Here is a 15,411-nt window from a genome sequence, read left to right on the forward strand (position 1 = left end):
TGTGAGTGGGCTCATACAGTATATCAGGAGCTGTGTGCGGGCTCATGATGTATTTAGGAGACTATGTGGGGGCTCATACGGTATATAGAGGGCTGTGTGTGGGATCTTATGATATATAGGGGGCTGTCTGCAGGCTCATACAGTATATAGGGGATGTCAGCATACTTAATTCTGCTCAATATTAAATTATACAATTAATATTAATATAAAATCATTATAATTAATATGTGAATATTAATACCAAGTAAAATTAATTTCAGCTTATTGGTTTGGCCCTGCACAACAGTCACGTCTCTCATGTAGCCCCTTGGGAAAATGAATTGCCCACCCTTGAACTACATCATGGCCGAAAGTATTGGCACCCTTGAAATATTTCCAGAAAATAAAGTTTTTCTCCCAGAAAATTACTGCAATTACTCATGTTTTGCTATTCATCTGTTTATTTTCATTGTGTATATTGGAACAACACAAAAAAAAATTAAGAAGGCAAATTGGACATAACTACACACAATGGGCAGCACAAAAATTGTTGGCACCTTCCCAAAATTGTGGGTAAATAACTTTCAAGAATATGATGCTCGTTCAAATTCACCTGTGGCAAGTAACAGGTGTGGGCAATATGAACATCACACCTGAAACCAGATAAAAAGGGGAGAAGTTGACTCAATCTTTGCATTGGGTGTCTGTATGTGCCACATTAAGCATGGAAAACAGAAAGTGAAGAGAATTCTCTGAGGACTTGAGAACAAAATTATTGAAAAATATCAACACTCTCAAAGTTACCAGGCCACTTACAGAGATTTTGATGTTCCTTTGTCCACAGTGATTAACATAATCAAGAAGTTAACCTCCCCTGGCATTGTAGCTATGTAGCTAATTTATGCTGTCCTTTAGACTCAGGGTGCATCAGTGTCATAACTAATTGTTGACATTTGAATGAAATGAAATGCTATGGCAGGAGGCCCAGGAGGAGGAGGACCCCACTGCTCACACAGCGACTTAAAAACATTAGACTGCAGTTTGCCAATGTATGTGAGTAAGCCAAAATCCTTCTTGAAAAACATATTGTGGACAAATGAGGCCAAGATAGAGGCCAAGATTGGTAAAGTATATAATTTTACTACTTACCGAAAACATAAAGAGGCCTACAAAGAAAAGAACACAGTACCTACAGTCAAATAAGGTGGAGGTTCAAAGATGTTTTGGAGTTTTTTTGCTGTCTCTGGCCTCGTGTGCCTTGACTGTGTGCAAAGCATCATGATATCTGAAGATTACCAAAGGATTTTGGGTTGCAATGTAGTGCCTTGTGTCAGAAAGCTTGGTTTGCATCCTAGGTTATGGGTCTTCCAGGAGGACAATAACCCCAAACATACTTCAAGAAGCACGCACCCAAAAATGGATGGAAGCAAAGCGCTGGAGAGTTTTAAAGTGGTCAGCCATGAGTATGGATCTAAATCCCATTGAACACCTGTTGAGAGATCCTAAAATTGCTGTTGAGAGATGGCTCCCTTCAAATATAAGAGACCTGGAACACTTTGCAAAGGAAGAGTGGTCAAAAATTCCAATTTAGTGGTGTAAGAAGCTTGTTGATGGTTATAGGAAGTGATTGATTACAGTTATTTATGCCAAAGGCTGTGCAACTAAATATTAAGTTGAGGGTGCCAACAATTTTCTTTGGTCCATTTTTCGGGTTCTTTGTAAAATTGTGTCCAATTTACCTTATTTCTCTGTTTTTTGTGTGTTGTTCCAATAAACACAAAACATGTGTTATTGTAATAATGATCTGGGAGAAATATTTAATTTTCTGGATCAATTTCAAGGGTGCCAACTCTTTTGGCCATGACTGTATATTGTCATATTATAATGTACTGTATATTGTAAGAATTACTTTGCATTCTGGCAGCTGGGTAGCGTTCACACAGGCTCAACGTTCTTGTCTCAAACAGGAAGGTTTATTAAAAAGTCCATAAGTCCATAACGAAGTAAAACTAAACAGCTGTTCTTCAGCCAGAAAAAAAGGTATGACATAAAATTAAAACAGTCCCACAGTAGGTACAATAAGCTCTGCACTCAGTCAGACTCCAGACAAGTCTGAAGAACACCTCACAGATTTTTCACCTTCACTTCCAGGCCCCTATGAGCAGCTCAATTGCCTTTTTTATCTGAGCTGCCTCTCATAGATTGGAGGATGGGAATGACCAGTCCCGCTCAGCTCTTCCTAAAGTCTGGCCCCATGGTTCACCGAGGCAAGGCACATACATTCCATCCAAGACCTGACCAGCTGCCACCTTACAATTTATTATCAGACCACTGTGCATAGTGCAATAAGTGATCAAAAGACCAATAGGAGATCAAATTGGAAAATTGCTCTTATAGTAACATAGTAACATAGTAACATAGTAACATAGTTAGTAAGGCCGAAAAAAGACATTTGTCCATCCAGTTCAGCCTATATTCCACCATAATAAATCCCCAAATCTACGTCCTTCTACAGAACCTAATAATTGTATGATACAATATTGTTCTGCTCCAGGAAGACATCCAGGCCTCTCTTGAACCCCTCGACTGAGTTCGCCATCACCATCTCCTCAGGCAAGCAATTCCAGATTCTCACTGCCCTAACAGTAAAGAATCCTCTTCTATGTTGGTAGAAAAAACTTCTCTCCTCCAGACGCAAAGAATGCCCCCTTGTGCCCGTCACTTTCCTTGGTATAAACAGATACTCAGCGAGATATTTGTATTGTCCCCTTATATACTTATACATGGTTATTAGATCGCCCCTCAGTCGTCTTTTTTCTAGACTAAATAATCCTAATTTCGCTAATCTATCTGGGTATTGTAGTTCTCCCATCCCCTTTATTAATTTTGTTGCCCTCCTTTGTACTCTCTCTAGTTCCATTATATCCTTCCTGAGCACCGGTGCCCAAAACTGGACACAGTACTCCATGTGCGGTCTAACTAGGGATTTGTACAGAGGCAGTATAATGCTCTCATCATGTGTATCCAGACCTCTTTTAATGCACCCCATGATCCTGTTTGCCTTGGCAGCTGCTGCCGGGCACTGGCTGCTCCAGGTAAGTTTATCATTAACTAGGATCCCCAAGTCCTTCTCCCTGTCAGATTTACCCAGTGGTTTCCCATTCAGTGTGTAATGGTGATATTGATTCCTTCTTCCCATGTGTATAACCTTACATTTATCATTGTTAAACCTCATCTGCCACCTTTCAGCCCAAGTTTCCAACTTATCCAGATCCATCTGTAGCAGAATACTATCTTCTCTTGTATTAACTGCTTTACATAGTTTTGTATCATCTGCAAATATCGATATTTTACTGTGTAAACCTTCTACAAGATCATTAATGAATATGTTGAAGAGAACAGGTCCCAATACCGACCCCTGCGGTACCCCACTGGTCACAGCGACCCAGTTAGAGACTATACCATTTATAACCACCCTCTGCTTTCTATCACTAAGCCAGTTACTAACCCATTTACACACATTTTCCCCCAGACCAAGCATTCTCATTTTGTGTACCAACCTCTTGTGCGGCACAGTATCAAACGCTTTGGAAAAATCGAGATATACCACGTCCAATGACTCACCGTGGTCCAGCCTATAGCTTACCTCTTCATAAAAACTGATTAGATTGGTTTGACAGGAGCGATTTCTCATAAACCCATGCTGATATGGAGTTAAACAGTTATTCTCATTGAGATAATCCAGAATAACATCCCTCAGAAACCCTTCAAATATTTTACCAACAATAGAGGTTAGACTTACTGGCCTATAATTTCCAGGTTCACTTTTAGAGCCCTTTTTGAATATTGGCACCACATTTGCTATGCGCCAGTCCTGCGGAACAGACCCTGTCGCTATAGAGCCCCTAAAAATAAGAAATAATGGTTTATCTATTACATTACTTAGTTCTCTTAGTACTCGTGGGTGTATGCCATCCGGACCCGGAGATTTATCTATTTTAATCTTATTTGGCCGGTTTCGCACCTCTTCTTGGGTTAGATTGGTGACCCTTAATATAGGGTTTTCATTGTTTCTTGGGATTTCACCTAGCATTTCATTTTCCACCGTGAATACCGTGGAGAAGAAGGTGTTTAATATGTTAGCTTTTTCCTCGTCATCTACAACCATTCTTTCCTCACTATTTTTTAAGGGGCCTACATTTTCAGTTTTTATTCTTTTACTATTGATATAGTTGAAGAACAGTTTGGGATTAGTTTTACTCTCCTTAGCAATGTGCTTCTCTGTTTCCTTTTTGGCAGCTTTAATTAATTTTTTAGATAAAGTATTTTTCTCCCTATAGTTTTTTAGAGCTTCAATGGTGCCATCCTGCTTTAGTAGTGCAAATGCTTTCTTTTTACTGTTAATTACCTGTCTTACTTCTTTGTTTAGCCACATTGGGTTTTTCCTATTTCTAGTCCTTTTATTCCCACAAGGTATAAACCGCTTACACTGCCTATTTAGGATGTTCTTAAACATTTCCCATTTATTATCTGTATTCTTATTTCTGAGGATATTGTCCCAGTCTACCAGATTAAGGGCATCTCTAAGCTGGTCAAACTTTGCCTTCCTAAAGTTCAGTGTTTTTGTGACTCCCTGACAAGTCCCCCTACTGAAAGACAGGTGAAACTGTACAATATTGTGGTCGCTATTTCCTAGATGCCCGACCACCTGCAGATTTGTTATTCTGTCAGGTCTATTAGATAGTATTAGGTCTAAAAGTGCTGCTCCTCTGGTTGGATTCTGCACCAATTGTGAAAGATAATTTTTCTTGGTTATTAGCAGAAACCTGTTGCCTTTATGGGTTTCACAGGTTTCTGTTTCCCAGTTAATATCCGGGTAGTTAAAGTCCCCCATAACCAGGACCTCATTATGGGTTGCAGCTTCATCTATCTGCTTTAGAAGTAGACTTTCCATGGTTTCTGTTATATTTGGGGGTTTGTAACAGACCCCAATGAGAATTTTGTTACCATTTTTCCCTCCATGAATTTCGACCCATATGGACTCGACATCCTCATTTCCTTCGCTAATATCCTCCCTTAAAGTGGACTTTAGACAAGACTTTACATAGAGACAAACCCCTCCTCCTCTCCGATTTTTACGATCCTTTCTAAACAGACTGTAACCTTGTAAGTTAACTGCCCAGTCATAGCTTTCATCTAACCATGTCTCGGTTATTCCCACTATGTCAAAGTTACCTGTAGACATTTCTGCTTCTAGTTCTTCCATCTTGTTTGTCAGGCTTCTGGCGTTTGCGAGCATGCAGTTTAGAGGATTTTGTTTTGTTCCAATCTCCTCGCTGTGGATTGTTTTAGAAATGTTCTTACCTCCCTTCTGAGTATGTTTTCCTGGGTCTTCTTTGTTCGAGTCTGTTTTTCTTCCCGTCCCCTCTTCTTCTAGTTTAACGCCCTCCTGATGAGTGTAGCAAGTCTTCTGGCGAATGTGTGTTTCCCAGGTTTGTTGAGGTGTAGTCCGTCTCTGGCGAGGAGTCCATTGTACAAGTAATTCACACCGTGGTCCAGGAATCCGAATCCTTGTTGTCTGCACCATCGTCTTAGCCAGTTGTTTGCATCAAGGATCCTGTTCCATCTCCTGGTGCCATGCCCGTCTACTGGAAGGATAGAAGAAAAAACTACCTGTGCATCCAGTTCCTTTACTTTCTTCCCCAACTCTTCAAAGTCTTTGCAGATTGTCGGTAGGTCCTTCCTTGCCGTGTCATTGGTGCCAACATGTATCAGAAGAAATGGGTGGATGTCCTTGGAGCTGAAGAACTTTGGTATCCTATCGGTCACATCCTTGATCATCGCACCTGGAAGGCAGCATACTTCTCTTGCAGTTATGTCCGGTCAGCGGATGGCTGCTTCTGTGCCTCTCAGTAGTGAGTGTCCCACCACCACCACTCTTCGTTGCTTCTTGGCTGTACTTTTTGCTGTCATTTGTTGCTGTGTGCCCTTTTCTTTTTTGCTTGCTGGTATTGCTTCATCCTTAGGTGTGCCATCTTCATCCTCTACAAAGATTTGATATCGGTTCTTCAGTTGTGTGGTTGGTGATTTCTCCACGGTCTTCTTGCTTCTTTTGGTCACATGCTTCCACTCATCTGCTTTTGGAGGTTCTCTGACACTTTTTTCACCTTCTGTGACCAGTAGAGATGCTTCTGTTCTGTCTAGAAAGTCTTCATTCTCTTTGATGAGTTTCAAAGTTGCTATTCTTTCTTCCAGACCCCGCACCTTTTCTTCTAAAAGGGCCACTAGTCTACACTTCTGACAGGTGAAATTTGATTCTTCTTCTGGTCGATCTGTGAACATGTAGCACATGCTGCAGCTCACCATGTAGGTTGTCACATCTGCCATGTTGCTCCTAGATCCTGCTGACTTGCTGTGTGCTTTCCTTCTTGTGTAATCTACTCAGCCAAGCTCTCTTGCAATAATGTCCTACAGGCAAAAATTCGCGCGCCTTACGGCGTGCAGTTTGGTGATGCTTTCCAAGCAGCTGGTCCCGGCTGTACCCAACGATCTTCTAGCCTAGGGAGACTCTTTGCTTTTCCCAGAAGGCACCTGGAACATGCAAATTAGCCTCCTCAAGCTTGAATCCCTGGTTTGGTGATGCTTTCCAAGCAGCTGGTCCCGGCTGTACCCAACGATCTTCTAGCTTAGAGAGACTCTTTGCTTTTCCCAGAAGGCACCTGGAACATGCAAATTAGCCTCCTCAAGCTTGAGTCCCTGGTTTGGGATTATTTTAGGGTTAGGGTTATTTTTATCTCCATAGATGGATATTGTCAGATATTAACCTTTCTAATTTACTTCTTATTAAAATAATAATATTAATACTTTTTTTTTTTTTGGTTTGCATCTTATTGCCTAGGAGACCGACCACCAGTGCTGTTTAGCTTTGAAGCACTGTGCTGAAGCTGGGCGGGATTAGGAGGCAAGGGCCCGATCCAACGATTCTGGCCAGCCTCAAAATAGTGCTTACAAGTGCAATAGAAAAAATATGAGCTTGCTTATGTGACACCCCAGGAGTTCGGGTACCAAAGCAGTGCTGCCTTCCTCTCGCGGCAGGTAGTGCTATGCCTGGAGACAAGATGGATCCTTTTGGCAGGTAATCTCACACACAACACCTTCTGAATCAAGGCCAGGAGGGGGAGCTCAAAACCCAGTTTTAGGGCAGCTTCCCTGAATAAACATCCTGGTCTGGAGGAGGAGCCAGTTTAGTCTGGAGCAGACAGTAAAGGGAAAGGAGCACAGAGGGGAGAATAGGGCTCAAGGAGACTGTGAGTGGGCCTCCGAGGAGCCAGAGCACAGAGATCAGGTACCGGAGCCCGAGGCTGTGGGGAGCTGCAAGCCCCATAGCAGAACTGGAGGGCACAGAACTACACGTATATTGCCCAAATTAAGCCTGTGGTACAGCAGCATTATGGAGCCTGGAGTCACCGTGCAGAGACCCCAGAAGGAACAGCTCAAGCTGCCTACCATACAGGTACCTGTCCCAGGACAGGGAAAAGAACCAGAACCTTGTTAGGACACTTCAGACAGCAAGGGACTTATGGCGAGCGCAAAGTGGAAGGCTCCCAACCTGACTTGCCAAGGGGATTTCACTTGTTTCCGGGCTGCCAGGACACCTAATGTACCTGTTGCCGGTGCCCTGGACTGAGGCCTGTTACATCTTCAGTAAACCAGGTAAACGCTGTGTCCTTTACTCATTCACCGGCATACACCATCATCGCCACACACTTTGGGAGCCCTGGGGACCCCGCTTCACCTGTGGGAAGCGTCACCATCCAGCCGCCATACCATCACCCCAGAGGACCCCTTTATGCGGCGTCGGTCCCCACTGATCGAACACCACAGGTGGCGTCACGATAAACTTTGTAGAAAAACCCTGTTTAACACCATTCCCCTTTAATTGAGTCCCAGGGTCACGGACCCGGTTGTAGCCACCGTGACATCCCCTTTAAGAGCGACCGGACCCGGTACCGAGTATCCCACTGCCCTGCAGGCGACTCACTTACAAAACTCTATTTTCTATTGAGCTTGTAAGAATTGTGCATGTTTTAGTGTCTATCAGCGGTGGTTGCTCTATAAGCTGTAAAGTGTTAACATCTCAAGGAAGACTGAAAATTTTAATATGCCGTAATTTGCAACATTATTTACAAGCATTGTCATATAAGATGGGGAAAAATCCTTTAACTCACGTCCCGTATCAGGTGGCTAGGTAAGTTACGTCAAGAGAAATTATTACACTCACTCTCATTAGTATAGATGCCAACAGTCCTGAATTTTCTTGCCCTTATTTTATCTATGGGGTATGAATGGCAATGCCAACCACTCAGCCCATAATATCTTTCTGACTTGTGTGTTACTAGCGCACACTGACCTAGTATCCTCATGGTTTTTACGTGCCTTAGAATTCCTCAGTCAGTCAAGAATATAATCAAAGACCTCTCCAACATAAATGTAACATGTACTGACTGTATGACCAATATTAGTAATGGATGATATCAATTGCTCCAATCAATTCAACAATCTGAAACACATTATGAAATAATTTCTTAATCCTATCTCCCTCTCTTTAGGTGCAGGATATAGAGATGGAACGGACAAATTGGAGAAGGCTGATGATGCTGTCTCACCTGGACAATCATATACTTACATTTGGAAAATTCCTGAAAACTATGGACCAGCAGAATCTGACCCAATCTGCTTAACCTCTGCTTATTACTCTCACAGTAATTCCTCCTATGATATTAATTCTGGTTTAGTAGGAGCAATCCTTATCTGTAAACCAGGTAAGATGGACATTTGTCTTAAAGAGTTCACCACTTGTTCGTGACCTTTTGGGTAAAGGTGAAATCTAATGTGTTTTCATCCATGGAGTCAGTGTCTGGGGTCCTGCTCCCCACTGCTGTTCTCCTGTCCGAGTCTAGTTCTTTTCATGTGGCAGAGTCAACATCTAGCTTACTCTTAGCTTTCTGGTCCTCTTTCCCATTACCTGGGTATTGCTTAAAAGGGATATATGGGGGTTTTAAAAAAACTTAGCACTGCCAAGCAGGCATTTGCAAACAGAGGCAACTACCTGTCTGTTGTACCCGGCATCGGTCATTGACCGCTCCTGCCAGAGATTCAGCTGCAGCAGGTTCTCTTCCTGTTGACAGGGCGGGACTACTGGTGTCACACTGATTGACAGAAGGCTTCCCTCAATAAGGCAGCAGGAGTCGGCTGTCAATCAGCATGACACCAGTATTCCCGCCCTGTCAACAGGAAATGAAACTGACGCTCTGTTGACGTGATGTCAACAGAAGTTTGTGACCGCTCTGTGCTGACAGAGAAAGGCAGTGAGTACAAGAGGCAGGCAGGTAACAACTAAATGCCTGTTAGTGCTTAAGCACATTTTTTTAAGTCAAGGATATCACTTTTAAAGAGGATCTGTCACTTGGTCAAAAAATTAAAAGTTAAAAGTCTTATTAAAATCCCTGAACTCCTGTGATCTTGACACTCCTTTCCATTTTGCACTGCATCACTCCACTGCAGAGATATTCACATTTGTTTTTTCTGGAATCCACTATGTGAAATCTCTGCTTTGTTGTCCAAGTAAATGTTTCTTCAGAGTCATTTCTGTGGGCGTATGCGTTGATCCCTCCCTCCATGATGCCTCCAATCACAACTCAGCAGAGTCCAAGACTGCTACATCAGCTATTGAGCTGTGATTGTCAGATGAAACACACTCCCCAAGAGAAGACTTCGAAGAAACACCCAGCTGCATTACAAGCAGAGATTTCACATGCTGTGCTGCAGAAGAAAGAAATATGAATATCTCCGTAATGCAGCGACGCAGCTCAAAATGGAAAAAAGCGGCAGAATCAGGGGAGCTCAGTGATTTTTTTACAAGATATTTAGTTGTGTTTTTTGAGCAAGTGACAGGTCCTATTTAAAGGAGTTTTCCCATTAAATTCTAATGCTGGCATGCACAGTAGTTAGATACTGTGTATTATCAATGTCTATTTTGTGGTCATCTGATAGTAGAAATTGCAACACTGCAGTGGTAAAATCGAGGTATGCGGTAATTTAGGTTCCAAAAAATATTTGTAAAGTTTTGACAGAAGACCAAAAATCTAAATAATTTCTGACATATGTTGTAATGATTTGGAAAATGGTTTCGTTTGAACAAAAAAAATGTTTTGCATGATGCTAAAAGCAATTACATTGCTCGGTGAGTTGTTTTTTTTCAAATTCATAGGATCCCTTACAGAAGATGGACGTCAACATGGTGTACAGGAAAAAATAATTGCCCTAGCAGTGTTCGATGAAGGTACAAAATATTAAACTTTACATGAGACCAAACATTTCCTCCAGGTGACGATATAAATAAACTGCTCTCTGGTTAATTATTATATCCTGGCAATGACGCAGAGATATTGACGGGCAGCTAGAATGGTCAGACATCAGTCCGTGCCGAGCATGGAGTCCGAGCACGACCACAATGCTGATGATTATAGTCTGCCTTATGGCTTATATGTACACTGACACACAAATGACAAGGGACGCCAAACTTTTTCACTCATTTGAGTCATGGAGTTTGAGCAGACTATGGTCAGACTATGGTCAGAGTATGGTCAGAGTATGGTCAGAGTTTGGTCAGAGTTTGGTTAGAGTCAGTTTTTACTATCAGCGTTTGCTCAGTTTCATCAGTTTTTCTCGGATGTACAAAAATACTGATGGATGTTTCTCAACCTTCTGTCTAATAGTCCGTGAAAAGCGGACAGCGCAAGGGTGACATCCGAGAACTGTGATGTTTTCACCGACCCATTGACTTGCATTGACGATTTTGATCTGAGAGTTAGATCAAGATCGGATGTGTCTGCGATTTTGTGCTGACCTATCAGACTGCAAAAATACACGGACATGTGTAACAGCCCCACAGACTATAATAGGTACGAGCAATAAAGCCTGTGGAAGAAAGGAATTACGGTAACTTTAAAAAATTGTTTCTCCATTCAGGTCACAGCCACTATGCACGTGATGGAAACTTTCAGCCATTGCATACAATTAATGGACACATAAATGGCTCCATTCCTGGTAAATAATGTACAGATTAATGTAGTAATATGATAGTCTTTGTTTCTCACACTTTTCTAACAAGTCTTTCAGTGGGTTCTGTTTCTTCAATATCACCCGTTATGTGAAGAGCCGCCATTGACCAGCATTGGCGATATAATCAGTAAATGTAATTCTACAGCAATGTTCCCCAACTCCGGTCCTCAAGAGCCACCAACAGGTCATATTTTCAGGATTTCTTTAGCATTGTAGAGGTGATGGAATTATTATAATAACAAGGAAAAAGGAAACTCAGAGGCAACAGCCCCAGCCAGCTCAACGACAGCCACAGGTGCACGGAACTCCATCTTGACTGGACGTACATTGATTAGAATAGTAGAAACAAGGGAGGTAGTTCCAGCTCCTTAAAATTGACAAGTCTTTATTGATCCATTAAAACTCTATAGTTTGCATAATCTACCATATCAGAATTCATAAAGTACATTAATTCAAACGAATACAATATCAAATTTACCCACAAACAGAATAAGGACAAAATTTCATTTTTGGATTTAGAGCTAACGGGAGTAGAAAATCACACCATTATTAGTAAAACGTATAAAAAACCCATAAGTGGGAACACTGTCTTAGGCTGGTTTCACATTTGTGTTTTTTGCCGTTGTGTTTTAGCGCAAAAAACACATGCGTTTTTTTCCTATACTTAACATTAAAAGCGCATGCTTTTTTTGCAGGCGTTTTGCCACGTTTTGCCGCCACATGCGTCTTTTCTATGCATGCGTTTTGTTGCAGAAATGCAACATGTAGTAATTTCTAGCGGCGTTTTTTTGCGGCAAAAAAACGTATTGCTGTGTATGTAAACGCATGCGTTTTTAAGCACATGCGTTTGCATGCGTTTTTAAACACATGCTTTTTAATAGAAAAACACAAGAATGCACACTGATAAGCCAACCCTAACCCTAACCCTAAGGGATCCTAAACCTAACCCTAACCCTAAGGGTTAGGGTTAGGGTTGGATCACTTAGGGTTAGGATCCCTTAGGGTTAGGGTTAGGGTTAGGATCCCTTAGGGTTAGGGTTAGGATCCCTTAGGGTTAGGGTGAGGGTTACGATCCCTTAGGGTTAGAGTTAGGGTTAGGATCCCATAGGTTTAGTGTTAGGGTTAGGATTCGTTAGGGTTAGGATCCCTTAGGGTTAGGATCCCTTAGGGTTAGGGTTAGGATCCCTAGGGTTACTAGGGATCCTAACCTTAACCCTAGCTATTTCTGTTTATAGTGGGTTTTCTTGCTGATTTTGATGATTGGCAGCTGTCACACACTTCTCATCATGCGTTTCAAAAACGCAAACGCAGGAAAAAACGCATGTAAACACGTCAAAACGCCGCGTTTGTGTTAAAACATGCAAAAACGCATGTGTCAAAAAAAACGCAGCGTTTAAACGCGTTTACATGCGTTTTTTCAACAAATGCGTTTGCGTTTAAAACGCTGCGTTTTTAATCGCAAATGTGAAACCAGCCTTACATGCTGCTAGCAGTCACCCGAAATACACCATAAAATCTATACCAGTGGGTGGATATACAAGACTAAAGAGAAATTGCAGCAGAGAAGATGATATGAATAAAGAATTTGATGAACTTCAGAAAAAAGTTAAGTTTAAGAAAATATCCAAAATGGTCTCTAAAAAGAGCGCAAAAAGTAGTGGAAAAGAAAAATGGAGAAAGTTTAATAGCACCCAACCAACAAGCAAAGAAATTAAAAGAATATAAAAAAAAAGAAGCCATATATATGCTTACAATATAGTCCACAATTTAATCAAATAAAAAATATAATCAATAAACGTTTTCCAATTCTGTATGAAGATAGTACCTACCGTAGTCAGGTTTATTGGAGGAAGGTATCAACATAGTGGCTAGAAGGGCACCGTCAATAGGAAATATAATATCTCCAGGATTATTAATATCTAGATCCACATCAAGAACATGGTTAGAGAGCAAGGGTTTTTATAAGTGTGGAGCGTCTCATTGCAGTACCTGTAAATATGCTCACACAAGTAAAACATTTAATAACTGTAATAATTCACAAACACATCATATAAGACAGTTTATAAATTGCCATACCTCAAATGTAGTATATAAGATTGATTGTACAATCTGCAATTTAACCTATGTAGGGTGCACCACAAGAAAATTAAAACCCCGTATCTCCGAACACCTAAGAGACACAGCAAGTTTCAATATAAGTAATCGAAATATATCTATGGTGGCAAAACATTTCGCAACGCATCATGCAGGAGATATCTCCGCTATGAAAATCCAGGGCATTGAACAAATAAAAAAATCACCTCGTGGCGGAGATCTCAAAAGACGCCTGTTAACGAGAGAGGCTTTCTGGATATCCAACCTAGAAACAAGACATCCACGTGGCCCAAATAAGAGAAATGAGTTGATGTCTCATTATTGTTAAATGTTTTAATCCAAGGATGTTAAAGTATGGCACATGATTTTAGAACTTATACAAAAAACTTAGATATAGAGCGCAATATCTTTAAGCACCTTAATCAAAATCACGTGACCACATAAGCTGAGTGTCAGGCTGGTGAATACTATATAAGATCCAGAGGTGAGACACAGAGGTAAGCTGTGACAATGATCTGAATAGATCGAAACGCGTTGCTTATATATTTTCTTCTGCTAAGCTTGCATCCTTTTTGTACAAGGATTTTATGCAAACTATAGAGTTTTAATGGATCAATAAAGACTTTTCAATTTTAAGGACCTGGAACTACCTCCCTTGTGATGCACTTATCACCTCTTCAATACTAAGGAAATCCTAAAAACATGACCTGTTGGTGGCTCTCGAGGACCGGAGTTGGGGAACATTGCTTGATGTTTGTGCAGTGGAGATATCCATTGCCTCTTGGAAACAAACATCATGAATAGTTGGTGCTGATAAATTGAAGTTTTATTTTTAAATGGCATCTGTTATTAAGGTCAGCTTTTCTGAGCCGTCTATATGGGCACACAGGTCATAGGAAGCAGAATAAAGTGATACTTTGATATCTGGGATCCTATGTCTTATTCCAGAGAAAGCCATGTTTTCCTTAATATGTAAATGAGCAGTTGAGATCTCCCCGAGAATCTGTCTCCAGAGATTATGTTATATGAAAGGGGCATTACCAGTGTGAGACATGTAATGACTGACAGTCTACTCTCCTGATCTACATGTCTCACACTGGTAATGACCCCTTTCATTTAAAACAATTTCTGGAGACAGATTCTCATGGAGATCTATGTCCGGCCCATAGATCTTAACAGCTCATTTATGTAATAAAAAATAATATGGATTTCTCTGGAATAAGATATTAGATCACAGATATCAAGGTGTCATTTTATTCAGCTTCCAATGACCTACATGCCCATATAGACGGCTCAGGAGGGTTGATCCCACTGACAGATCCCCTTTAATTACAATTTGCAGAATGGCTAGTATCTAGATTTGAGGTAATATCATGTGTCCACACCTGAAAAGTCCAGAACTTCTTGACAATATATTCATGTTGCACTTGGGGAAAAAGGTGTCCAAATATTTATAACAGAATTTTTCAATAGTTTGTTTTATCATTTTTATGTTCATCTATATTATAAATAACTTTTTTTTTCTAATATAATGCTTTCAAAGTTTTCTCCTTTTCTATTCTAGAGCAAAACATTTGTCTTAAGAAGCCAATACATTTTCATGTCATTGGATTTGGGACCCATTTTGAGGTTCACAGCATTTCTCTGGAGAGACATAGCTTTGTGATAAGAGACCATCGTGTCCCTGTACTTTCTGTTACTGCCTTTAGCTTTCTAACAGCCATAATCCATCCAGGAGAGAAAGGAGTTTACAAACTATCCTGCCAGTCCTGGACACATCCAGAAGGTACTTATAACACTTGATGTCTCATTTTGTAGGGCATGGCTGAAGTGTAAGGGTGACGGACTGTACTGCCCCTGAAGACACCATTCGCGTTATGTGTATTGTGTAATGTGACTATTGTCCTGCGTCTTTTTTATATAATGTGCCATGTAATGTATTGTGTATAGAGTGTGATAAGTATTATTAGTATAGTGTAGGATGTGATAGTGTAAGGCATGGTGTATAAGATAGGTAGCGTAAGATGTAGATATTTGACTGAATTATAGGTAGTGACATTAGGGTAACACAGAGTTAATATCTGGGACTAGCCCATAGGGGCTGGGGTTAGTGTTACGGTAAGTGACTGCTTCCTGATAGTTAGGAAGTTTGAGTTTGGAGCACAAAGTGAGTAGTCCTACCTAACGGGTGATCCATTATAAGAGGAGACCAAA

General features: G+C 41.0%; 1 protein-coding gene across 1 annotated transcript in view; it reads left to right on the top strand.

The window, feature by feature from the left end:
• Positions 1–15,411, top strand: part of F8 (coagulation factor VIII) — a 203,430-nt gene that overhangs the window by 76,407 nt on the left and 111,612 nt on the right. Inside the window, exons 4-7 of the mRNA XM_069748570.1 lie at positions 8,589–8,801; positions 10,250–10,321; positions 11,011–11,088; positions 14,762–14,983. Of these exons, the coding sequence (XP_069604671.1) occupies positions 8,589–8,801; positions 10,250–10,321; positions 11,011–11,088; positions 14,762–14,983 (585 nt within the window). The remainder of the gene's footprint in view (positions 1–8,588; positions 8,802–10,249; positions 10,322–11,010; positions 11,089–14,761; positions 14,984–15,411) is intronic.

This window comes from Ranitomeya imitator, chromosome 2, assembly GCF_032444005.1.
Source record: "Ranitomeya imitator isolate aRanImi1 chromosome 2, aRanImi1.pri, whole genome shotgun sequence".
NCBI lineage: Eukaryota > Metazoa > Chordata > Amphibia > Anura > Dendrobatidae > Ranitomeya > Ranitomeya imitator.